Source organism: Haliaeetus albicilla, chromosome 5 (genome assembly GCF_947461875.1).
Source record: "Haliaeetus albicilla chromosome 5, bHalAlb1.1, whole genome shotgun sequence".
NCBI lineage: Eukaryota > Metazoa > Chordata > Aves > Accipitriformes > Accipitridae > Haliaeetus > Haliaeetus albicilla.
Genome location: NC_091487.1, coordinates 49,937,784 through 49,962,930, shown reverse-complemented (window position 1 = coordinate 49,962,930; position 25,147 = coordinate 49,937,784). Strand labels below are relative to the sequence as shown.

The window sequence follows — 25,147 nt, the reverse complement described above, 5'->3', positions numbered from 1 at the left end:
ACAACATCTGAGGCCAGAAAACCATTTAAATGTCACAGTCATATTTATAGATGATAGTCTTATTCTCTTTCATGGCACATAAGATCTTAAGTCTCTGCTGGAATAGCAGTTTTCATTATAAATTAAGACTTCCTTGTGGACCATAAAAAAATTCAAGAGATACTGAAATCCCATGATGGTTCAGAGTTCAGTTTGCAAATTAACTGTCTCAAAATTGCAAGTTAATCTCTTCATTGCCTTCTGCCAGGTCAAAAGGGAAGGCATGTAAAACTCCCCCACAGACCATGGCTACACAGTACCACTGCGATGCACCCTTCAAAGTCATTCTTTGCAGGATTTCTGCAAAAATTGCTTCCTCCTAAGGCAACCTGGAAACACTGAATGCTCATGGAGAGAGTCTGTATAAAAGTAGGAAGAGAAAATACATGCTGACACCATTAAAAGCAGTTAATTTTCCTCCGAAATAGAGAGACACGTGATGCCTAACTCCTTACTGAGGCGTTAAGGGCTAATAGAAGGCACAAGTTCCATGTGGAAAGGAGCGTGACTTACTTTGCAAATGAAAGACGGCTTTGCGACAGAGGTTTCACTGGCAATTAGTTTGGAATCTGATAAAATGAAACACTGGAAAGCCAAAAAGCTCGGTAGCTTTTCTGACTAAGTTTAAAAAACAATCAATGGAATTGGTGATCCACAACTAGTGAAGTGACCTGAACATTGATACTACACACACTGAAAAAGCAATATTAAGGTTCCAGGAAAACTATCTGACACGGATAGCTTAATTCTTCTTTCTCCCAGTTTTCATCCCTTTCTCAAGATATTTGACCTCTTTAAACTCACCAGAAATTTAATTCTCCTCTCTTCCAGAGTTCAAATGAGAGAAAGGAAGAAAAAAAACATAAGCACCCTGCTCTCCCCTCACTCAATTTTGCAAAAATACATTTCACATTACATGTGATGTTTAGCCACCCACAGTTTGACCACATGACTGACATTCCCATGATAATTTGGAAATATTGAGAATGTTCTCTCTTTAAACCCCCAAGGACTATGTGTTTTTATGTGGAAGTCCATGGAAGAAGTGAAGCAATCCAAGCCATTTTGGCAGCTTAGGTTGCCCTCCATTCTTCCACCCCCAATGGCCTCTTTTCCCTTCCCCTCTTCTCTTCACTTTATTCTTTGGCCGTAACCACAGTTTCGGCTATCATGCCATTTCACATAGGAACACTTAAGAACAAACAACAACAAACCCTGTTCCATCTTAAAAAAAAAAAAGTCTGCATTATTGCCAAACAATTTAGTTGTAGGAAAAAGCAGCTTACATACAAGGAATATGCTTATGCAGAAATTAGGAAGCATGCATTTTTCATTTATTTTATCCCTCGAAGTGAAGCTGTTTTGATTAAGCATTGGCGAAAAGCTTTTTTTAAATATCTTTATCAATGGTCTGGATGAGGGGATCGAGCGCACCCTCAGTGAGTTTGAAGATGACACCAAGTTGGGAGGCAGGGTCGATCTGCTTGAGGGTAGGGAGGCTCTACAGAGGGATCTGGACAGGTTGGATCGATGGGCCGAGGCCAGTTGTATGAGGTTCAACAAGGCCAAGTGCCGGGTCCTGCACTTGGGTCAGAACAACCCCATGCAGCTCTACAGGCTTGGGGAAGAGTGGCTGGAAAGCTGCCCGGTGGAAAAGGACCTGGGGGTATTGGTCAACAGCCGGCTGAGTATGAGCCAGCAGTGTGCCCAGGTGGCCCAGAAGGCCAACGGCATCCTGGCCTGTATCAGAGATAGTGTGGCCAGCAGGAGCAGGGAGGTGATCGTCCCCCTGTACTGGGCACTGGTGAGGCCGCACCTCGAGTCCTGTGTTCAGTTTTGGGCCCCTCACTGCAGGAAAGACATGGAGGTGCTGGAGCGTGTCCGGAGAAGGGCAACCAAGTTGGTGAGGGGCCTGGAGCACAAGTCTTGTGAGGAGGGGCTGAGGGAACTGGGGTTGTTTAGTCTGGAGAAGAGGAGGCTGAGGGGAGACCTTATTGCTGTCTACAACTGCCTGAAAGGAGGGTGTAGTGAGGTGGGTGCTGGTCTCTTCTGTCAGGTGGCTGGAGACAGGACGAGGGGAAATGGCCTCAAGTTGCGGCAAGGGAGATTTAGGTTGGATATTAGGAAAAATTTCTTTACTGAGAGGGTTGTCAAACATTGGAACAGGCTGCCCAGGGAAGTGGTGGAGTCACCATCCCTGGAGGTATTCAAAAAGCACATAGACGAGGTACTCCACAGCATGCTTTCGTGGGCATGGATGATGGTTGGACTCGATGATCTTGAAGGTCTTTTCCAACCTAAATGATTCTATGATTCTATGATTCTAAAATTATCTACCTACAGAGCAAGCAACACATGGTGCAAGCATTCTTCTTCCCCAGCATGCTTCAAACCTGGCCTGATGGAGCCACCTGTAAGTGCGTCAGCCACTTGACTGTATCATCCTCACCTAGTCTGGACTCTAATACAGCAATAGAAGTCATGGGAGGTTAGGTCTGAGGTACATTTCCACTGGCAACCAGCTGGAATGAAGATCATCCATATATTACAAACAGGGCATTGCAAAACCATCAGCTCTGTAACTAAGAACTAAGATCGAATTCAACCTGGATAAAAGATCCCATAATTCAGCAGCTGTTCAGCCCCAAGCCAGCATTCATGACTGTATATATTGTATAAGAAGTAAGGAAAAAAATTAATTTTACTTAACAACAAACTAAAAATAATCTTCTTTTAAAAAATCTATAAATTTAAATAACTGCAACATAAGACAAAGCAGCTATAAATAATGTTCTTTCATTTACCTGCTCAAGACTTAAGACCTGTATTTCTCTGCATCATCGTTTCTGTCATTCACCTAAACAATGACATTAACTCTACAGACATGCCTGGTGAGTAAAATATGCAAAAAATATTACCAAGAAGTAGAAGGATTTACCTGCTGAAAGCACGCTTGGACTAGGTTTTCAGGGAAGAGGTTTCGGATCAGATCCAAGAAAGCATCCAGACTAGATACTTCATCATTCTTCTTCCCTTGACCAAGCTGTTTCTTGAGTTTCGGATTCCCTGGATGGATGGCTAAAACCAAAATCACGCCCAGCACAGCAGCAATAATAGTGGTGGACATGTAGTAGACCATGGCTCTTGTACCCAATCGGCCACTTGCTTTAGCATCTAAACCAGACAGTCCTGCAGGTGTTTTATTTTAAGAAACAAACAAATATATTGAGACTCAATATCCACTTCAATAATCGTCAAATTAAAAACCTTTATAAATGGCAAATTTTAATGACTGCCTACAGGTGCCTACTTTTGTCCTTGTGAAATTCTCACCGCTAGATAGATCACTGAAGCTTCTCCCTCCACTTCTTATGTGAACAATGTCTGCTGCTACTAATTTGAAGAGAACCATTTAAGATTAAATCTAACTGCAGAGGAGGCATTGAAAAATAGAGAAGATATCATACCATTTTTTGCCCTTGATTGCTGCAAACTGGTCATGGTCTGGCTGACACCACAGCTTTAAGAAGGCCAGGCTTGCTAGTGTCATGCCATCTTATTTGCAAGGACCAATCCAGGAATTAGGTGAAACAGCATATTAAGAAATTTCTGATGTTCAAGAAGGTAGTATGTGTGCATGTGTTTGAAAATACATTCACTGGAGCATCTATGTATTAAAGCCAATGAAGTTAATCAGAAATTAACTCTGAAATACATGCTGCAACTGCAATATCCCTGGCAGGATCACACTATTATTCTTCCTCCATCATAAAAAGCAAACCAGGTGATATCTGGAGCAAGCATCTTAAAGTATTTATGGCTAATAGATCTTACCTGTGATTAAACTGGAGATAATTAAAGGGAGGATCAGCATTTTTAGCATCCTCATAAGTATATCTCCTGGGAAGGCTATTAACATGATGATGTCAGGGTCAATAGGTGTCGCTAGACGAAGAAGACCCCCACACAATGCACCCAGGATGACACCTGGAAGAAGAATAAAAGAGAGCAGGTAGGTAACATAACTATACCTGAATGTGCATTGATTACCTAGAAGAAAAAACTTTTACGCAAGGCAGCTGATTTTTGGTACAGAGACAGATTTTGGAAGGCCTAGCCTTCTGATTAATACGAGGCTGTAACATGCTTACCATGTATCTCATGATTAGAGAGAAGTGGTCCTAATGTAGAATTTTCTGCCAGTTGAGCTTGCACCTAATGTACTATTCTGCTTCTGCAAATACAAATTTGCTGCAAACCACAATGTTACTGAGGTTTAGTAATGCTGTGTAGGCCTTGCAATACACTGAGGGATACTCAAATATAATTCATATCATCGTTCTGGCAAATTTGAGGCACCAAGAGGTGAAGTGATTTATATAAGGCCATACAGAACTGACGGAAGAGCCAGGGTTAGGACGCAGCTCTTCGGGAGTATGACATCTAGCTCTCAACATAAGAATGGTACCACTTGAAAACAAGGTCAGCATGAGTAGCTATTTTACAGCATATGAAAAACCCTGCAGGAAAGCTAGAATAGCCTTGTGAGTAAAACAGATTCAAGTCTCATTTGGGCGGGGGGGTCGGAAGGGAGTGCCCGATCTGGAATACTGCACATATCATTGAAGAGACTCCTAGTACTCATTTATTACTCCTTCCCTTTGATGGTCTGCATCCTTCTCTTCTCTTTGTGCTTATGTTCTCAAATCACAAACAATCCCTTCATCACTTACTTTGATTTCTACAGTGATAACACCTAACCATCCCCTCAGGACTGAGGCTGTTAAAGCATAGTCTAGAGAAGAAAAGGCCACGTTTCCTTTCAAACGTGGTCTTTGTGAATGGATATTTTATGTTTACATCCAGGCTGCCTTTGTCTTCCTGACCCCACCCCAAGTCCCAAGTGTAACAAAACTCGACAGGAAAGCCTGAGTTGTGATTTGCAGCAACTATGAGTCTTTGAAGTATCTGTTTGATAAAATGGAAAATATACATGTATTTAAAACTTGTTCTGGAACTGCATCAGGCACCTTCTAAAGATGATGCAAAGCAAATACTGCCTGAACACTTCTGCAGCATGGGTTTTGAAGGCTGAAAAATATGGATGTGAAATTTGCAGCTCAAGACCAGCTGCAGCTGGTCTTTCAAAAAACAGCAAAACAGAGTATGTCTATGAATTTGCTGCGTTTGGCTGTTAGGCTTTCAGTGAAAAAGAAACAGGCAAAGAGCCAGTGAACCACAATAAAATGTCAAACTGTTCCATATTTGGAAGCTGCTAAAGCCAGAGGCAATATTCAGGATGAGATCATGGAGTGCTGGCTTACAGCTACAGAGAGGGGGACAAACCTTAAAAGTAGCGGAGCATGAACTGAGCGATAAAAGATGAAGGAACGGAGTTTTTGGAGGGTTTTTGTCTTTTTTCAAAAGACTGAGAGAGAAAATGTGTAGTGCATTTAGTTCTACTGAATGACATCGATCTGACCGGCCTTGGGCTTTAGCTGGCACTCCATTCAAAACCAGATACTCGATGTATCTCAGTGGCATGGATTTGCTCCGTGTTTTGTCACTAACACCCTACACACCAGAAGTAACGCAACTATGCCTACGGGCATCCCACTTACTCTGTGGCTGTTCAGCTGGAACAGCTGATGGCCACAGACAGGGTCTGTGGTACCACACGAATAAATGCAGATACACGCAGAACGTCCATACCAGCAGATGCAGCTTACCTAACACAGTGAGAGTCAGGAGCAGATTCCTGTGGAGCGACTGGCAGAACTGCACACATATGTTCCTGGATCTGTGCTCCACCGGACTTAAATGACTTTCATGCATCCGCACTTCTACTTGCTTAGGCATATTGTTGGCACTAGAATAAAAAATGAAAATCAAGTAAAAGTTACAGCAAAAGATGCCAAAAGTGAGAGGAAAGTCTGGATTACTTCCATCATATATAACTGGGGAATCTGATGCCTATTCCATCGCTTCCCACATTTCACAAACACTGTACGTTGACTGCTCTGAAGAAGTCTCTGAAACGGCAATGGTTTGTCCTTCTAAAGGAGTGGCCTTTAAGGTATTTTTTGCAGTTCTCTCTCAAACGGTGGAGATGTAAACAGAATTAATTCACTGGACACATCATCCCAACTGTTTCATGGGCTAACTATTGGTCTTGAGCTAGAAAATTCAGTTTCCCCAAAGATCATAGCTGTCTACTTAAGTAGGAGAGATGGCTGAAGAAGGAAGTTTCTATTAGCAGGAAAACGCAGATTTTAATACTTTATTTAATTACGATTCAGGAAAAGAGTTTAAAAATGAGGATTTATTTGCAAAATAAAGCATTCCAGGATATTTTGCTTAATCTTCCCAAAACGTTTCATTTCAACATTAACATTTTATTGTAATATAATCAGAATGCTGAGGTCAAAAGAATCTTTTTCAAGTTGGTTCTAATGAGACTTGAACAACTGCCACTGAAAATTAGTCAGAAAACTACGCGTTCCCCAAGAAAACCTTTGGTTTCATTGAATTGGCAGTGATTAGAGGAAAAAGTTTTTTTACTAACTCTGGTTTATATTTGAGTAAGTGATATGCACGAGGGCAGAACGTTGAAAGCCATGCGTCTAACTTTCTCAACAACTCAGAAATCATTAGCAACAGGCTCCATTTTTATATACAAAATATTAAAATGTACTTGAAAAAAATACTAAAAATACTATTACAAATAAAACATACAGTTTCCCTAAACGTTAAGGCTGTCTACTTAAATATGAGAAATGGGTAAAAAACAAGTTTTTTATTATCAAGAAAATATATATAGGTTTTGAGATCTGCTCTTATGCCAGCTTAGGACAAGATTTTAGAAAAAGGAAGCCAAATCTTCTTCTACAACAGCAGACCGAGGTCTAGAGACCTAAAACAGGTCTGCAAAGATCTATAAAGTTTCAATGTTCTCAGTACTAAACCATTTCCAGGGAATCAAACTTTTTTTTTTTTGTTATATATAGTATAGCTTGTTGTCTTCATAAAGTTTCTCAACAGAGTTACGATTAGACCTGTAATAAGAATTCAGTCGTTTTGATACAAATAGTTCCATGATTTTCCCTTTCAATGAAACGGCATTTCTTTCCAATACATTTGGTTGTTAAAAAAGTAACACCAGCAGAAAATGCACTAGAGGATACTCTTTTTTGTAAGGGGGGAAAAAACCCTCCAAGTGTTGTAATTTTAATTTTGTGCCTTTTAAAATCTTTTACAATGGTGGTTGCAACGAAATGTACTCTAATGGTGGAACAGCAAACAAGAATATCAGTGCACATTCTGACAGCTTAAATGTGAGGCATGCCTACTTCCTGAAGGCTTATGAATGCAAGTATCAGAGATACGTAAGGATTAGCTGGAGGATAATGTGCATAGCAGTTATTTGGGGAATTACGAGAAAGATGAGACAGTGTCTGCAGTCTTTGTGCACGTGGGCCACAAAGCCGTGAAATCACTGGTGGAAGCGTGCCACAAAATCAAGGAACTTGGGATCCAAACTTTGCAACTGCGGACTACATCTAGTTTCACTTGCACTCTGAACACGAATGTACAACTTGTTTAGACCTATTATTCACTACAGGTTGATTATATATTCCTCTTAAACTTTGAAATACTGACAGCTGAAAGTAAATCAAAAGAAAGCCTTAGAGGCTCTTCCATTAGCAATTTAGTAGGCATAACGGGAATGGATCAGTAAACAGAAGCACTCGATGATGTTGTGTCTTCCTAGGATTTTGCTTTGGGCTAGGTTTAGTCTGGTTTCCTGGACCTTTTCCCACCTGACGCCATGCCTACAGCTTCATACCGTCCAAAGGAAAGCCACCTCACAAATACCTGCTTCCTCAGCTGTGGGCCTTTTCTCTAATTCACAGACAACTGAAGCCCATCATTCCTCTGACACCACTGCTGAAGGAAGTCCTCCCACGCAGAAGCAGGTCTCCGGTCCTGCTCTTGTGTTCAAGCCTTATTTCTATTCCCATCCATTTCTAAGTGACAGCACGGTGTTTGCTGGCCAGATCCCCCTTCCACTCCAAGTGTGGTCAGCATACAAACGAGGTTCATGACAGGAGGGGATGGTGCACCTACTCCCACGGCTGCAGCGACTGCGTCAGGATTATGCCCCAAGTGAGCCGAAGCCAGCCCTGCTTGAGGTGGTCAAACAACACAGAGCTTTTACACGATAGCAACCATCTTCTTCAAAAGTTCAGCCACGTAAAGTATAGATAACCAAATACCCTCTGAGAAGAGAAGGAAATGAGGACACAAAGTTCTTTAAGGATCTTCCTAAACTTCCAGGAACTGAATACTGTATTGTGTGCTTCTCTCAAGTGCAAAATACGGGTTTTACACTCCCCAGCTCTTCAAGATGGTAAGTGAACCTTCAGCACGGACTGAAATTCTGATTGGTATGGGTTTTTTAAAGAAAAAGACCCAATACTAAAATATGCTAACCATTGTTGTGGAAGGTGGCAAAGCTGAGCTACACGAGCAGGTGGAGCACACCCGAGCGAGATGTAAACAGCACATGGCAACAATGGGAAAAGATTGTGAGGCTTTAACAGCACAGGAAGGCATATATATTACAGAGACTGTTAATATGTTTTGGAGGGCTTTAAGGGTTTTTAAAACTAGTCGTTCATGATAAAGCAGAACTCCTAGCTTGCTTAATGCTTTTGCTTCACGTTGACCTATTCTCCGACTGGAGGAGGAGTGAGATTTGGAAAGCCCCGGAGCCAGCTGGAGCCAGGAAAAGAGACATAGTAACCACTGGCCTAAAAACGGGAAAGAGAAAGAACCCACCTGGAGAGGAGAAAAAGGACCCGAGGAGAGGGCAGACCACCCCAGACCCCCAGACTACTGCTGGACCAGACTATGGCGCGAGGGACGGGAACTCAGGTTGTAAGGGCGTAATTTCCCAGGGATTTTGGTGTTTGGGGTCCCTCTCTGGAGGCACCCTGCTCGAGCTGTCTAGATTTGCACACCACGGATGGAACAAATTACCTTTTTATTTTGAAGGCCTTGATGAGAGGTTCTGCTGTGGGGAACCCAGGGTCGATCCCGAGGGTGAGCGTGCGTGTGTGAGGAGTGGGAAAGGGCACCCGTCGGCTCGCCGGAGTCGCCTGCTGGGAAGGGGCTCCGCTCCGAGCAGGTGAAGTCTCGGGTGGTCTCTGTGGGACTCCTTCACCGGTGTGTGAATGCTCGGCCAGCGGCTTCTGCCTTAACAGTTTGGCGACCCAGATGGTACCCTAGGTCGCCCGCAGAACCTCTCGGATCCAAACCTCCGACTGCCGGCACAGGGTGAGTTCACCCGAGGATTTTGGACACAGGAGGCACCCAATCGTTAGAGTGGTGAGCGTTAAATCCCCTAAATTCAATATAGGGAAAAGGACAGAATTCAGGGGGTTCAAGTCCCGCCCAGAAATATTTTAAGGGGGATTCAAGTAAAGCACTGAATCCAGCAACTCTTAATACCTCTGCCAGATGACATAGAGGAACACCGTCAGTGTGAGCAAGCAATCCACGTTGTAAATAAACCTCCAATAGACTTAACAGATGAACCGATATCAAACCCTGATCTAATTCTATTTGTGGATGGCTCATCCTATTATCAAGGTGGTCGAAGGCACACCAGATACGCCATAGTCAGCCAAAAATGGGTAAGAGAAGCGGAACCACTCTCGGCAAGAACAACTGCACAAGGAGCAGAATTAGTGGCACTAATGCGTGCAGCACACCTAGGGAAAAGAAAGCAAGTTAACATTTATACTGATTCACGATACGCCTTTAGAGTGTGCCGTGCTACTGGAATGCTGTGCAAAGAACAAGGCTTCCTAACATCATTGGGAAGAAGAGTGGCAAATGGGAAGGAAATACAAGACCTGATGGAAGCACTCCAACCACCTAGAGAAATTGCCATAATGCATTGCCCTGCTCATTCTAAACTAAAAACAGAGATCAGCCAGGGTAATGAAGTAGCCGACGTTGCCACGAAAGCCGCTGCGTTACAGCCCTGGAAGGCATGTATGGCTGCAATACCCACACAGAACCAGAATAAATGGCCGGATCTTACCGATCCAAAAGCAGTGTATGAAAAAAGACTGCTTAAAGGAAGAGAGATGGGAAAAATGGGAAGCTAAACAAGAAGAAAGTGGGATTTGGACAACTTGGGGAAAACTGATCTTACCAAAGAAATAAAGCAACACAGTGGCCAGATGATTCCATGACAAAACCCACGAATGAGCAGAGGCCATAGCAGAACAAATATGAAAGAATGGTGGGCTCCAGGAATTTATGGAGCAGCAAAGAGAGTTGTTAGCAGCTGCCCAACATGTCTAAAATTCTCAGACACTCGGCCTCATAAAGAGCCTGGAGGGCAGCCTTGGGCATATTTCCCCTTCCAAAGACTCAGATAGATTATGCTGACATGCCCCCAGCAAATGGATATAAACATCTTTTAGTTATAGTGGACCAATTATCTGGATGGGTAAAAGCATTCCCGACATAGAGGGCAGATGTGAGGGGACTAGTAAAAGCTTTATTGAAAGAAATAATACCAAGGTATGGAGTCCCCAAATCAATAGAGTCAGATAGGGGCAGCCACTTTACAGCAAATGTAACAGGCCAATTGTAGAGATCCTTAGGCACAGAGAGAAACGTAAATACCCCATACCATCCACAATGCTCAGGCCAGGTGGAAAGAATGAATGGAACATTAAAAGACAGGATAGCAAAAACCTGTAAATGTACAGGCCTGAGATGGCCCAATGCATTGAATTTGGTGCTACGGGACATTAGAAACACCCCACGGCGGCATACTCCTGTGGAGATACTATTTGGGAGACATTTAGCCATACCAGGGACTTATACCCCAGCAAAGGCCAGCCTGTTGGAGGAAGATGAACAATTAACACAATATGTGATAAGTATGCAGCAGCTTCTCCCTTAACACCGTGCAGAGATGTTACAAAAAGTGCTGACAGATGAATATCATCACATGAAAAATGGTACCACAAAGGGTAATAATTAAGCATTTGCACTGTTAGCACTGCTCTTAGCAATGAGATTTTTATTACCAGACCAGAGACAAAGTACTGTTCCAGGCTTTTGAGTGTGTTGCAGGGGGGAGAGGAGGGAAAACAATAACGAAATAAAAACCTTCTGTGAAGCATAAGAGAAGCTTCTTGTGTGGCACATGACAAAATCAGTATTTTGCATCAGAAATTTTCTATCCAATTACTAGAAGAGGAAAATCTGTTTGACCTCTGAATCATGGAAATGAACTTTTGTCTTATGGACTGAGTCATCCTCCTTGTGCTGTTTCTGTGCCTCTATTTGCATCTTGTAAACAATATTTGGCTCCAGAAGAATACGGAACTTTTTGCACCCAAAACCTGCAGTCACATAATGACATAACTGCAAGAAGTTCCTACTGAAGTCAATGGAAGATACACAGATTAGGGCAGAATCTGGGCCCTTACGGACCAGATCCCCTGGTTCTGTCCTACTGCTCTGCTGTCTCTCACTGTACATCAGTGCGTGCTCACATGCACAGCTTTCTCCATACCATGAAGGCCACAGTGCCACATTAAAGCATGCAGTGATGGGGCTTAAATAAGGCTTTCCTGTGCTTCATGTTTTCTTGCTGAAGGAAAAAATTAATGTATGACAGAGTGGAGCCTGACTGCACCCCAACCCACGAGCAGTGCTGGGACTCGAACGCAAAGCCAGAAGCGTACCAACATGAGCCCCTTCCACGCAACTGAACACCGCTAATATAATCTCTGTGTTAATAATACCTCTGTATATAGGTAAGTATCATAAAACAGTGCAGAATGCATTTTAGCAGCTGTGATCTTTCAAATGTGCAAATGATTATCTTGGTTAAATAAACCATTGTTCCACTGCGCTGAGCTTCTATGGCTATTCAAACAAACGAAGCATTCTGAATGCTCGTCTGAAATCCATCAGACCAAAACCTCTTTTAGTCTAACTTCACTGAAGCCAGAACATGATAATATAAATTAGTTCTGCTCATTATTTTCATATGTCATAGTGACAAGCAGCCAAACAGCTAAGCTCCAAAATAGGCCCACAGAGAACCGTAAGAACTCAGACCTTCAAAGATAATATTTTCTGCCAACTACAGGCACTTGAAAACATTGACAGGACTTATAAAAAAAAATGAACCAAATATTGGAAAATGTGTAGTCACATGAAAGAGCACATCACATGAAACAGCACATACCAAGAGCTAGACATATGTGGTGGCTTTTGAATGACTGAGTATGATCTTCTGCCTAGCCCAGTGTCACCTCTCCTCCTCCCTTTTGAGGCAGCGCTTATCCCTAGAAAAGGAGAGGAACTCCTCTGAGCCCAGGAGATTTGATTTTTATTCACATTAGGAGAGTACAGAGCGTCTCAAAGTGAACAAAATCTGTATTGTCACTGACTTCAAATAAGCTCTATTCTGCAAAGGCAGTTTAGTGGGCATGGCTGATGGCTGGACTCGATGATCTTGAAAGTCTTTTCCAACCTAAATGATTCTATGATATGTAAGTGCATTAATAGAAATAAGTATCAGAATTAAACTGCAATTTTACTGCCTTTTAAGCAAAGAAACAACCTCTTGCCTGAATAATCAGGAAGTTAGCTATTTGCTCTTTCCACTGTCCCTCATTCCCACAGTATGCACAAGGTGCAAGAAAAAATCTGTCCATAAGTATTTGATTTTAGATTATGTACATATTTACAGTTAGTTCTGCATGTAAGATACACAGTGCTATATGAGATAGTCCACTTATCTGCAATTTTTAAGCTGTAGTCTGTTTCTCTTGCTGGTTGCTATGTATAATGGTGTCAAAATGCAGGAAAACAATTCATTAAAATACAGAGATCCCTGGGATTTTTTGTTCCTATTTCCTCCAAGCATTTTTCTTGGGTTTTATTCTACCTCCCGCTGGGAAAGTCTGCTGTTCTATTTCTTTTCCACTGCTTCTTTCTTTCTCATGTTCCCACTGAAGTTTCTGGGCCTAAAAGGTTGGAAAAAAATGCTCTTTTCCTTGGTTAGCAAATATAACTCCTTTCCTCGCAAAAGTTAAGGGTTAACAATCTACACAGTGCTTGAGTGACAATGCCCTTTCATTTTCAGTCAGTTATGGGGAATGAACTCTACATCTCCCAAGTACTTACCCAGCTTGACATAAACCTAGAGTAGAGACCAGAGAGAAAAATCTAATCTTTCATCTAAATGAAAAATGTAGGCTAGTAAAAATAGATGCTGTGGACAGGGTAAATTAGCAGAGACTGTGTTTAATCTGTATAAGGTATTTCAGCTGTATCAATTAATTAAGCAGGTAATTCTCAGTATAAAAGTCTGCTTTGGTTAGCACTGCCTGGAGATTGATTTGGTCTTGGGGGTGGTGAGTTGTTTAGAGGAGGGTTCTTATTAGCATAGCAAATGGCTGTTTTACAGTAGGATAACAGAATGAGGATAATAATATTTTTGGGACCTGGCAAAATAGCTCTTGGAGGTTTATTAAGAGTATTTAGTAGAGACTCAGGGTTTCAGCAAAATATTTAGGAAGGATTTAGGGAAATAGCATTTTCTTCCTGGAATACCATGAATAAAGCACCAGTTCATGTTTTGTAGCAATTGCTTCAGCCTAGGTAGTAAGAGTTATTCTTGAGAAAACAACCTTGGACAGACTGGCTTAAGTTTCAGTTCATGGTATAAGAACATCTCTCAAGCTAGATGTTTGCTGTCAAACCAAACACCGCTCTTCTGAAGCAATGAGTAAACAGCAGGCATACGCGTCAGTCCTTGTTCAGTTGTTCCTAGGAGGACTAGCCTTCTTAAGGAGAAGAAAAAAGAGGGCGGTAGAAAGTGGAACTAGCATTCTTGACTTCAGAATAAAAAGTGAACAAGCTGCAACTGTCTTCTGGCCAACCACCTAATACTCAGAGAAGTGGTTCAAATGTAGTCATAGCTGAAAAGTCACGGCAAAACCGGTGTGGTTTGGTGCATAGTAATCCTGGTGAATCCTCACCGACAGAGCCTATCCTAGCAATCAGTGGAATTGCATGAGAGTAAATAAGAGTTTGATCTGCCCTGAGGGATATTTGTGAGCAGAGAGTTTGGATCAGGATTGTATCTCTTCCCCTTTCCCTGGAGAGACAGTGTAACACCGATGATTCAGGATCACACGCTGTGTTCATGACAGGGAGAGAGAGTATGGATCTGCTCCACGCCACACCATCAGCTTATTCCTGTCCCATATGTAGGAAAGGGTCTGCTCTGGTTGCTAGACAAAAGATGAGTGACTACAAAAACTTATGGAACATCACCAGGACAAGAGGGATTTCACTAACTGGATGTGAAGAGTCCAGACTGTCTGCCAGAAGTCTTGTGAAATTAGGGCTTAAGTATCAGTTTACCAAGAAACTTACAGTTTGAATTGAAATAGAGCTGTCTGCTGCTTAAATTAATTATATCAAGACAACAGTTGCTGAGCTTCTTTTAGGAGACAGTCTGAGACTATATTCTTCTACTGTGCCATGACATGTGCTATAGCGTGGGGGTTTATTTTCTTAGATTAGATATATTTTTCAAACCACAGTGGAGCTGGTAAAGCTCATCATATACAGCCACAATATGACAGGCCATGCACGGGAAACAGCTAAAATACTTTTATTGTGCAAAGTATATATTAACTTTGGCACCACTCCTGCTAGTGATGTCCAGTTGTTAAATGTTGTATTTTACATCAATAAAATATTCTGGTCAGGTCTCAGCCTCTTCATAAAAACAAAACAAAACAAAAAAGCAAAAACAATCACACGAAACTGCTACAAACAAGAGTAACATAAGCTTTAGTCTGCATTAATAAGGGGTTTATTTTAAGCCTCTTGCTGCCGCTAAGCCCTTCTATTGAATTTTAACTGCAGTATGTAGGTTTTTTCTTGTTACTCGTAAGACATTAATGAATTCTGAGTGGAGATTTAGTCATTTACCACGGAGCCTGATTTGGCTGAGGGACCGGTATTACAAGCAACACCCTAAAGCATAACTTGCCTTTTTGCAGTGGGAGAAGAACATGTCTCCCTGGATCATTTTACAACCATGTTGTTATCCTCTGAGTGAGCATTTAGTATACATTCTGTGAGTTTAACGTAATCATATGAGTGAGTTTAATCGTAATCATATCAGGACAACCAGGTGATCAGGCCCACTTGGCATGGGTTTATGATTGGATATTAGGAAAAATTTCTTTACTGAGAGGGTTGTCAGTCATTGGAACAGGCTGCCCAGGGAAGTGGTTGAGTCACCGTCCCTGGAGGTATTTAAAAGACATGTAGATGTGGCACTTAGGGACAGGGCTTAGTGGTGGTCTTGGCAGTGTTAGGTTTATGGATGGACTCAATGATCTTAAGGGTCTTTTCCAACCTAAATGATTCGATGATGCTATGATTCTATATTTAAATAGCTGACCAGTGGCATTCTTACTGAATCTGCAGGGAGGAGTGGTCTGCATGAACGCACTCCTCTCTCTGAATTAGTTAGCAGTTACATGTAACTCTTTCTTTTGCTTTTTTAAAAGTATTGTTCATGAGGTCATTTAGGAAAACAACTCTTCATGATCTACATGAGTTTGCAATCTTTGAACTTAGGCTCCATTTGTTCGCATTTTTAAAACCCTATTAGAATTGACAGAAGGTTTCTGCTCACTCAATGCTTCCTTTAACAGTTTCTCCAGCTTTTGAATCTGGCTCAGGAAGCTTAATTGTACAGTGGAGAATCATAGAATGGTTTGGGTTGGAAGGGACCATAAAGATCACCTAGTTCCAACCCCCCTGCCATGGGGCAGGGACACCTTCCACTAGACCAGGTTGCTCCAAGCCCCATCCAACCTGGCCTTGAACACTGCCAGGGATGGGGCAGCCACAGCCTCTCCGGACAACCTCTTCCAGTGCCTCACCACCCTCACAGTGAAGAACTTCTTCCTTACATCTAACCTAAATCTACCCTCTTTCAGTTTAAAATCATTACCCCTTGTCCTATCACTACACGCCCTTGTAAAAAGTCCCTCTTTGGCTTTCTTGCAGACCCCTTCAGGTACTGGCAGGCTGCTATAAGGTCTCCCCAGAGCCTTCTCTTCTCCAGGCTGAACAACCCCAGCTCTCTCAGCCTGTCCTCACAGGAGAGGTGCTCCAGCCCTCTGACCATCTTCATGGCCCTCCTCTGGACTCGCTCCAACAGGTCCATGTCCTTCGTATGCTGGGGGCCCCAGAGCTGAACACAGTACTGCAGGTGGGGTCTCAGAAAGGGTAGTCTAGAGGCCATTTGAAAGCAGGAGCAAAGGAAAATGAAGTATAACGTGACACAATTTCTTTACAAGCACATGGTCTTGTTTTTACATATCTATCTTGAGATTACTTTTTCCCCCCCCTAGGGTTTCTTTATGTCTGACTGACTAATGTATTGACTTAAATATTAACTGGGCTGCAGCAATACACCTGAACAGTAAGAAAGAGAAGGGCAGGAAGCAATTGTTTTCTACTCACAGTCACATATCTTGTTTATGTCCACATAGATGGCTTTGAATAATCTCTTTAGACAGACTGCAGTGTGTGGATAAAGCCTCTTCCTGTGCAAGATTCTTCCTATTAACTTGCAACTTTTAGATTTTATGTAGCATTTTATGGCATATTATGTGAAACAGAAAATGAGTCCCTATGGAGAGGTTGTGAACTAAAGTTCACTTGTCATGCAACCCTGCACCATAAACCACATGAAGCCAACAAATCACATTGAATCACACTGGTTTTGTTAGAAAGAAGATAATTGTATTTTACACAAACAGGCATGTGACTGCATACTTAGAAACACTTTGGGAGTGTCAGGTAGGCAGGGGAGAAAGCAATCAGAATAACACCTAGGTGTTTGAAAGGAAGAGAGATGGAAATTTCTGCAGTAAGTTGCAAAAAGGAGATCTGTAACACCAACTCTCTACCCAGAGGGTGGTGGGTCTGATGGTAGGGAGCCACGGGAAGCTTTACAGATACCCTTCCAGCGGGCAGCCATGAACCCGCTGGCTGTGGGACCCCACAGAGCAGTGCCTTTGGCATCTCTTACCTAGTCATATGAAAACCTGATTTTTAACACTTCAAAGAGAGTGTGCGTCAGAGTGTCTCTGTGTGGGCACATTAGCAAGATAACTAGCTTTCTAATTTAGTGGCATGACAAAGCCTGAAAGAAAAAGGTTAAGTTACAGTTCCTAAGAACAAAGCCAAGGTAGTTATCCAGATCTCATGCAAGACAGGTGTCCCATGGACTTCCATGGTTCTTGGCCAGGAAGATCCCTAGCACTTTACTAGAACAAAAGTTTTAGTGATCAGAAATTCATTCCTTGCAGAAATACCTGAAAGCCCTATAGGTGCTTCTTGCGTCTGCATGCGCTGACCAGTCTACAAAGCGGAGTGAGCGACCAAAGACTTATATTATGATCCTCTCCTTGTGAGCATCTCCAGGGTGAGGTAACACTGCCTTGGTAGCGATTAGCTGTTGTTTGTAGGAAGACAGAATTTGTAATATAGCTCACATTTTAGCAGACAAAGAAAAAGCTTCCGTAATTCTTCCTATTTGCCAAGTCCTCTGATTCATACCAGCTGAGGATCTGGGCATGAACATTTTTCTTAACAAGTCTTTAAATTTGGCACTGATATATTTATGTGAAGCTCTGGTTCTGTCTGTTTACTATCTCTGCTTCTCTAATCCTGAATCTCAAGCCTAATCAACCTAAAAAAGCAAATCCTACTACAACATGGTAAAGAGTCAGATTTACTCTGAATTTCAGACCTTAAAGGGATACCACTTCTTTGTGGAAGGAGGGCTGCCAGTTTGTTTCTTGTCTGGAATAAACAAGGTGCATTTCTGTCTACAGGGATGGTATTCTATCCATCATTCAGACTCTAAAGCAAGAAAGTGTGTTTTAAACCATACAGTGTAATACCTACCATAAAGATGATCATTTATTTATGCAATGATGCACACATGGAATATCTCTTTTAACTGTCAAATTTGCGATAGGGCTTTATAGTGGTGTAACAACCTGGGAACTTGCATGCTTCATTACCCCAGAATTATGTACTAAGGCTCAGATGAAAAGTAATAGAATTAAGGATGAATCATGTTATTATTATGGCAAAGGACATAATAACAATGTGCTTCGTGCAAAAAAATTATCTACTTACTTACATGCTCAGAAACTCAGAGACAAGTAAAATCCTGATCTTGCATTTGCTTCTACCTGGGGTGTGCCAGGCAGCACAAAGAAAAAGGCTAAGAAATGATTGTGGATCAATGTAGTTTTCAAGGGCAATGAGCAAAGATTAAGCCAGTGAGAATGTGAGAAGATCAGAAATCTATCAGCTCCTAGACATGCTGGCTAGGGACGAAAAGGAGTAGAAGTGTGTGTGTGGGGAGTTTATATAATTCAGAGTAGTTCACAGAAAGGCAGACTGAACAAGGAGCTCTGAGATAGTAAGAATTAATTTTGTAATGACAATGGGAAACAAAATGCAAGTTCTCCTATGAATTTATTTCTTGAGTGATGGCTCTTGAAACACTTTTTCCTGCAGTAAATGCTCACAGGTTTGTCACTGAAAGCAGCTACACCAGTGATTTTGGACCACATCACTGGCACAGAACAAGTTTCTAGTGGCCACATAAATCTCCATGGATGAATTGGTGCATCAGAGCTCTACAATTAAGTAACCGAACACTGTTATTAGCATTCACCTAGACAGCGTTAGGGATAAAAAGACCCAATCTTAATTGCTTAATTTTTTTCTCACCAAATCTGTATATCAACAATTTATTAACAAAAGTATGATATGTGTCAATGAGCAGAAAAAATACAAAAAACAAGGAAAACCCTCCTTGCCTGTCTTGTTCTTAGTATCCACTTTGAAAATTCCCTATAGCTTTGATAGCAGCATGGAAGTACCCACCAGATACTTTAGGAGTCTTATTAATGCTGTGCTGCAATGAAATCACTTCCAGGTGATTTAAGAAATACAGCTCCAAAGTATCTTTCAACTGAAAACAGTGATCACAGATTTTCCTCTAAAACCTGCAAAGGGCACAAATAGATCCAGTTTGACTGGACTTCAGATAACCTTAATAAAAAGCAATGAATTCACTAAAAAATGCATTCAGTTCCATGGGATGTTTGTCAATGAGCCAGCACATAACATTGAAACCAGCACTAACCCTGTTCTAAAACATTTCTCAGTGCTTCCTGTGGGAGAAATCTCTCTTCCATAAATTATTGTGGATAGAGTCAGAAACTGTTTGCACAAAGAGCAACTACTAAGGAGGCTACAAGAAAACAGTTGAATGTCTATGCAGAAAATGTCAGAATTTGGATTCATGTACAGAAGCTCTGGATTAGTGTACAGAAACAACAGAAAGTCCCAATTTGCTCGTACATACCCTAACATGTTAATTCTGCTTCGACTATAGATAATGGTGTTTCTCAGCTGTTCTCCAAAATCTGACTTACAAGGAAATTTTAAACTATAAAGCTAATTTACCACTGCACTCTTGAGTGCCAGAAACTTCTATGATAGTGCAGAGGTCTTGTACCATAACATTATAAACAGACTATATTTGTTCACCAGTACAATGTTATTTCACAAGCGGAAAACCAAAAAAGACATTTTAAGCTTCTTCTCTCACCATATGGCATATTCCATCTTAAAATGCATCCTGTTCAAGAAACTTCTAGTCATTCTTTTCTCTTACTCATTTTGTTTGGGTTTTTTTTTCAGAGTCCTTGCTTCTCTTTTTATGCCAATATGCTTTTATTATAGACAGACATCCAGATTGCTTTAATCACAACTATTGCTCCGACAAAATTGCTTTGGCCAAACTGTGCTCATGTTCCTTGAAAACAAGTCTCAACAAAAATTATTTGGGCTGGGCCCTGAAAAAGCAAAGAAACTTAGTTTTGAAGACATACTAACTTCCTGTAGTATGTTAAAGAGATTACAGATATCAAGTGTAGCATAACTAGAATCACTTGTGACATTATTTTAGCTGTACAGCTCGGCATGCTCCTTTGAGCAGTATTTATGATCACACACAACAAGCTTTGATGAGTGCATGCCATCTGCTGGAACCAAAACAGCTTCTTACGGAGGAAATCCTAAAAGCCAGCAACAATTTTCACTCAGTGTAACGCATCTTTTTCATTGGCTCATGTGCCTTCGTAATTGGGGTTTGGAGCCTTTTTTTCATACCGTACCTTTAAAACAAATGAAAAACAGTAGTAAACACACTGAGACCACATTCTTCGGTAAGGAGGGAAAAGCTTCCTATTCACATGGACTAGGAATTTATTCTAGTAGCTGTATGAAATGGAATGGACATTCAGATAAATAGGTTGCTGAGGTGATCTGTTTATATTGTTCCCTCCTTATCAACATATCAGAGATGTCTGCTAGCAAACTACACCCAGAAAACCAACCGTATTAAGATGGGAGCTCATAAATACAAAATAGCTTTCACAAAGAAGGGTATATTTAGGATTATGGGCCCGAAGATGGATGATTGGGCTGTTTTCTACCTTATATATTATACATGTGATGCCCTCAGGGCACACACCACTCCAGCACAGGATCTGCCTTTGTCTCCCCTGGGTCTGCTTACACTCATTTTACAGATGCAAAAGAGTTGAGCGAATTTCAGCGCTGGCAGGCACAAGATTATTTTTGGCATTCCATAAATCTCTATCCTAGCAAGACATTTTCTTGAACATTTTATTTTTGCTGCTCATTTAGTATTGTCCACTTGACTGTGTGTGTGTAACACTTCAGGTAGCCTCGACTGAACTACTTCAGTTCAGCCTGGTGGTGCCTTCTTAGGGAGATGCTCCACTTCAAGACAGAGCATCACAGCTACCATGTACGTGTTGAAGACAAATCTGTATATCCAAAAGTTGTGAGGCTCAACAGCAGGACGCAGTACTCTGAGCTGCAGCAGCTGGTTTTCTGCATGACACAACTACTGTCACTGCCTGAGGACACAATAGCTTCTGTGAAAACTAGGATGGATTTGCTAACCTTGGCAAAATTCAAATATGGAAACTTGAATTTTTCAAAGTTAGTAGAAATCTAAAAAGGTTAATTTTCCAAATTATTCTGTGCTCCTCACCCTCATGGCTTTTAATCTGAAGACTGAAGCAGGTCAAACTAGAAGGCTCATTTAACCCAGTTTGCAGTCTCTGACAGTGACCAGCTCTAGAAACCCAGGACATGACTGTAAAATGAATATGTAGCACAGTATTTCCCATAGTATTGTCCTGGCATTCATCAGCCTGTGGGTTGTGGATTTCAAGTGTTACCAGACATAAACTGTAAGACTCCTTCAATACAAAGTTAGAAAAAGAAAGTACAAGCACACATCACAACCAATTTTTCCCGTTCTTCCTTGTGAGACTTGTAATCCAGATTGCTTAAGGAGCAACTGAGCCTGAGATGGCACTGGGAACCTTTGTAGAGCATGCTGTACAAGTAGAAAGCTTGCAGAGTTTTAGCTTGAATTATGCTCAGTTACATCTCAAATCATAAATTACAGAATGATCTTAATCCCAACCACATTTACTGTGTCTATGTTTTCTATGGTGAATTCCAAAGCATATTATGTAAACATAATCTCCATCAAAACAGTGATGTATTGCAGGGTGCTTTAGTCCAAGGAATAAAAAGTCTAAGTCCAATAATGAACTCCCATGAAGTAAATCCTAAGGCTTTTATTGAGTTTTTACTGAGATTTCTACTAAAGCCACTTGAATGTTTGCATGAAGTTGGAGCTATGGAAAATCTCATTCACTTTTAGAGGAAATTATTGCCAAGAAATAAAAAAAGCCCACACCACTAAATGTCTAAGCAATGCATGTCTTCAAGACTGTTTGAAAAGGGCTAGTAAAACTACGTGAAGCATGACACCCCTCATGTCAACTGGCCTGTCCCTGGGCCAACGTCAGAGTAAATATGTAGAACGGGAGGCTCATTTTACAGCACACATCACACCCAAACACAATCTTCTGGTCTTTTAATCTAATGAATAGTGATCTCCTGGGACACAGCTCTGCGTTCACTCAGCAGCTCTTACACATGTCCTTAAAGTTAAGTATATGTTTATCTGGTTAACCGAACTGGTCTCTAACCAATGAACCGCAGGAAGATACAGCCCTAAAATTTACTAGGCTATTGCTTGTAAAAGAAATCTTACAATAGAATTGCAAACTGAAAGCAATCACTGCCTAAATAATGATCAAGGGAAAAACAGATTTTTGACAAACAGCTGTACGTATCTTAGCTTATCTTTTTAAAGCTGACTAAATATTAGGCTTCTAAGTACTTTGGGACTTTGAAGCCAATACTGCTTGAAAAGACCCTAATTTTTTTTCATTATATGCAAATCATCTAGAAAATTCTGACTTTTAGGACCATGGGAAGCTTTAGCTTATTTACTGCATTTGTATTTTGTTGCTTGAAAACTTTAATAGCAAAGGACACTACAAACAATAACTGATTGCCGTCGTAGTGTCATTTGTAGCCAGAAGGGAGCTGGAGTCCCAGCTGGCCATAGTGCTTCTGATTCCTGGCACTCTCACTCCGGGTCTGGCTGTCAGTACAGCATACCATGGGTGTCCTCAGTGTGAGCCAGTAGACGTTTTGATCATTTACATTTACAGCTTATTCCTCCTCAACAGAGTTTATTCTGTCAAAAACAACAAAGTGGGGAAGCAGCCACGATGGACACACTAAAAATACAATGGACTAGGGAATGCTGTGGTTGTGCCCACATTCTAGGGCAAGACGATGCTCAGGTTAGCCTGAATTTGTAAACAGGCATAGAGCAACAAGATCGTGTGCTGAAGTTACGATGCAGAGTTTTATAGCACCTTACAGCACTTGCATGTTCCTTTCAGATTAGCAAAGAGATCGACATTAAAAATCCACGGAGTACATGACTTAGCTCTGTGTCAGTGCAAACAACACAGATGTGCTAGTTTAATTGCTTGTCTTTGGCTAAATATTTAGTATACAGATTTAAGTGGGAAAATCTGACACTTTCTTTTGCTTAACAAACCTAATTGAAGAAGCATTCTCTTCAAATGCTCTTTAAAACTCTGCAGCCCTTTCCACGTATCCTGCAGTAACAATGAGTCTGTTTAATCTCTGGTGCTTTTCTGCCTGATTAACAGGTAACACCAATCAAAGGACAAAGTTTGTACCACTGCAATACTTGAAAAGCTCTAGCAATGAAAAATACGTGATTGTGCATCTGTGTGTCTTTCCTCAGGCATCATGGAGTCACTGACTTGAACTTACCACATATTTTTGTACAGTTTTCTTCTCCACTCTCTTTTTGCCCAGTGCAAGTCTCACACACTAACCTTGCTTCTTTCTGATTACTTAAAACTGTAGTTTTTCATGGTTGTAGTTATTGTAACACAATTAAACAGGCCGGTCTTGCCGTTCTTGAAATACTTAACTCAGTTTCTTCTGCTGTTAATGCTTCTTTAGGCTGTTGGTGCAGCTCAAGTATCGCCCCATTGCTCTGTGAGTGGCCAGAAGTCATGACCCAAGCAAATGTCCCCCGTGACTATACGCCTTTCAGTCACTGCACCCTTCATATGGCACTGGTCACAGTGTGTTTCAAAATACACAAGTGTCCTTGAGGACATCTACACGAGCACTGCGGCCATCCCCAAACGCGATGAGCAAGCTCCTTCAGCTGGTAGAAAGCAGCAGATTCATCAAAATCAAAATGTTTGCCCCAGAGAAAATACCAAAGGATTAACTTATTGAAAAGGTGCTCTCAGCATTTTCTCTGACCAATTCCTCTCTGTCTCTTGTCCCCTTCGTCTACTTCTTCAGAACGGTTTTGCCTGGCAATCATGGCACCACCTACAAAGAGAAAGATGTCTCCTCCCTCTTGCTACGCAGTAGAAATCTGTTGGAGATGAATGGGCATACCTTTTGCTGGTAAAAAATGATGCGTTTCCTCTAAAACAAGTATCTTATGCATTGATATACAGTGCCAGAAGGCAAACCAAGCTAAATCAAAATCCAGTTTCCTAAGGACTGCACAGAGCTTGAATTTTGGCCCAGACTAATATAAATTTGGGGACACTCAGGACTTTCACTATTTTTTTTCAGTTCTGGACTTTAACTGTCAGGTGACAATTAAATCATTTTATAATATAGTTCACTTTATTTTAAGCTTGGATTTATTCCTATTCTGCCTCCTTCCTCCCTATTCTGCTTTAAACTCTCCAACAACTGGAGCTTAATACCTAATGAAAAAAAGCACCTTCAGCTGAGCAGAAGGACATGATTCTCTCTAGTAACCTGAACAGCACCAGGGCTCCATTTCAGAGGAAAGAAGACTGATCTGACGTGTCCACTTTTAGAGTGACAGGAGCTACAAAACATGATTTATGGTGAAGGTATAATCCTCGCAGCTTTCTTGACGTGCCTCCACGCTTGATTCCCCACAGCGGTTTGGGAGTCAGCGCAGACTTGCAGAAGGCAGCAGAGGCTTGGGCAGAGCGGCACTGAATAGCACCTCATACCATTGCTCTTACTGGTGTCACAGGAGCCCAAGTTACCCAACAGACTTTGCCTTCACAAACCAGGCAGCTAGTGGGAACGATAATTAATGGCCTCTGCATTTTTGCCTCTGGCTCTCGGTTTTAGTAATTTGATAACTTTCACAGCAAACACTAACGCAAAAGATTTCTATACCCTTAACATTTTCCATGCATTTCAATACTGCCTTGCTTGCAAATTTATTAGTAGCACAGTGACTCAAAGGTGTTTTGCAAGTGATTATTTATAACAGGAAGCATAGGTGTTAGATGAGAAAATACAAACATTCTTCACCTGTGCTTAAAAGTAAACATGAAATATGAGCAGTAAGGGTGAACACACATGCTACAGGCAAGTGGGGAAGCATACAACAACAGAGCAAAGTTACAAAACAGGGCCTTAC

At 41.4% G+C, this 25,147-nt stretch overlaps 1 protein-coding gene across 4 annotated transcripts in view; it reads right to left on the bottom strand.

The window, feature by feature from the left end:
* SLC1A2 (solute carrier family 1 member 2) overlaps nt 1-25,147 on the bottom strand; it is a 102,153-nt gene that overhangs the window by 33,619 nt on the left and 43,387 nt on the right. For all 4 annotated transcript variants that reach the window (XM_069784706.1, XM_069784708.1, XM_069784705.1 and 1 more), the window contains exons 2-4: nt 5,769-5,908; nt 3,874-4,026; nt 2,978-3,228 (exon numbers count right to left, since the gene is read on the bottom strand). In XM_069784706.1, coding sequence (XP_069640807.1) covers nt 2,978-3,228; nt 3,874-4,026; nt 5,769-5,898 — 534 coding nt within the window. In that variant the 5' untranslated portion in view covers nt 5,899-5,908. The remainder of the gene's footprint in view (nt 1-2,977; nt 3,229-3,873; nt 4,027-5,768; nt 5,909-25,147) is intronic.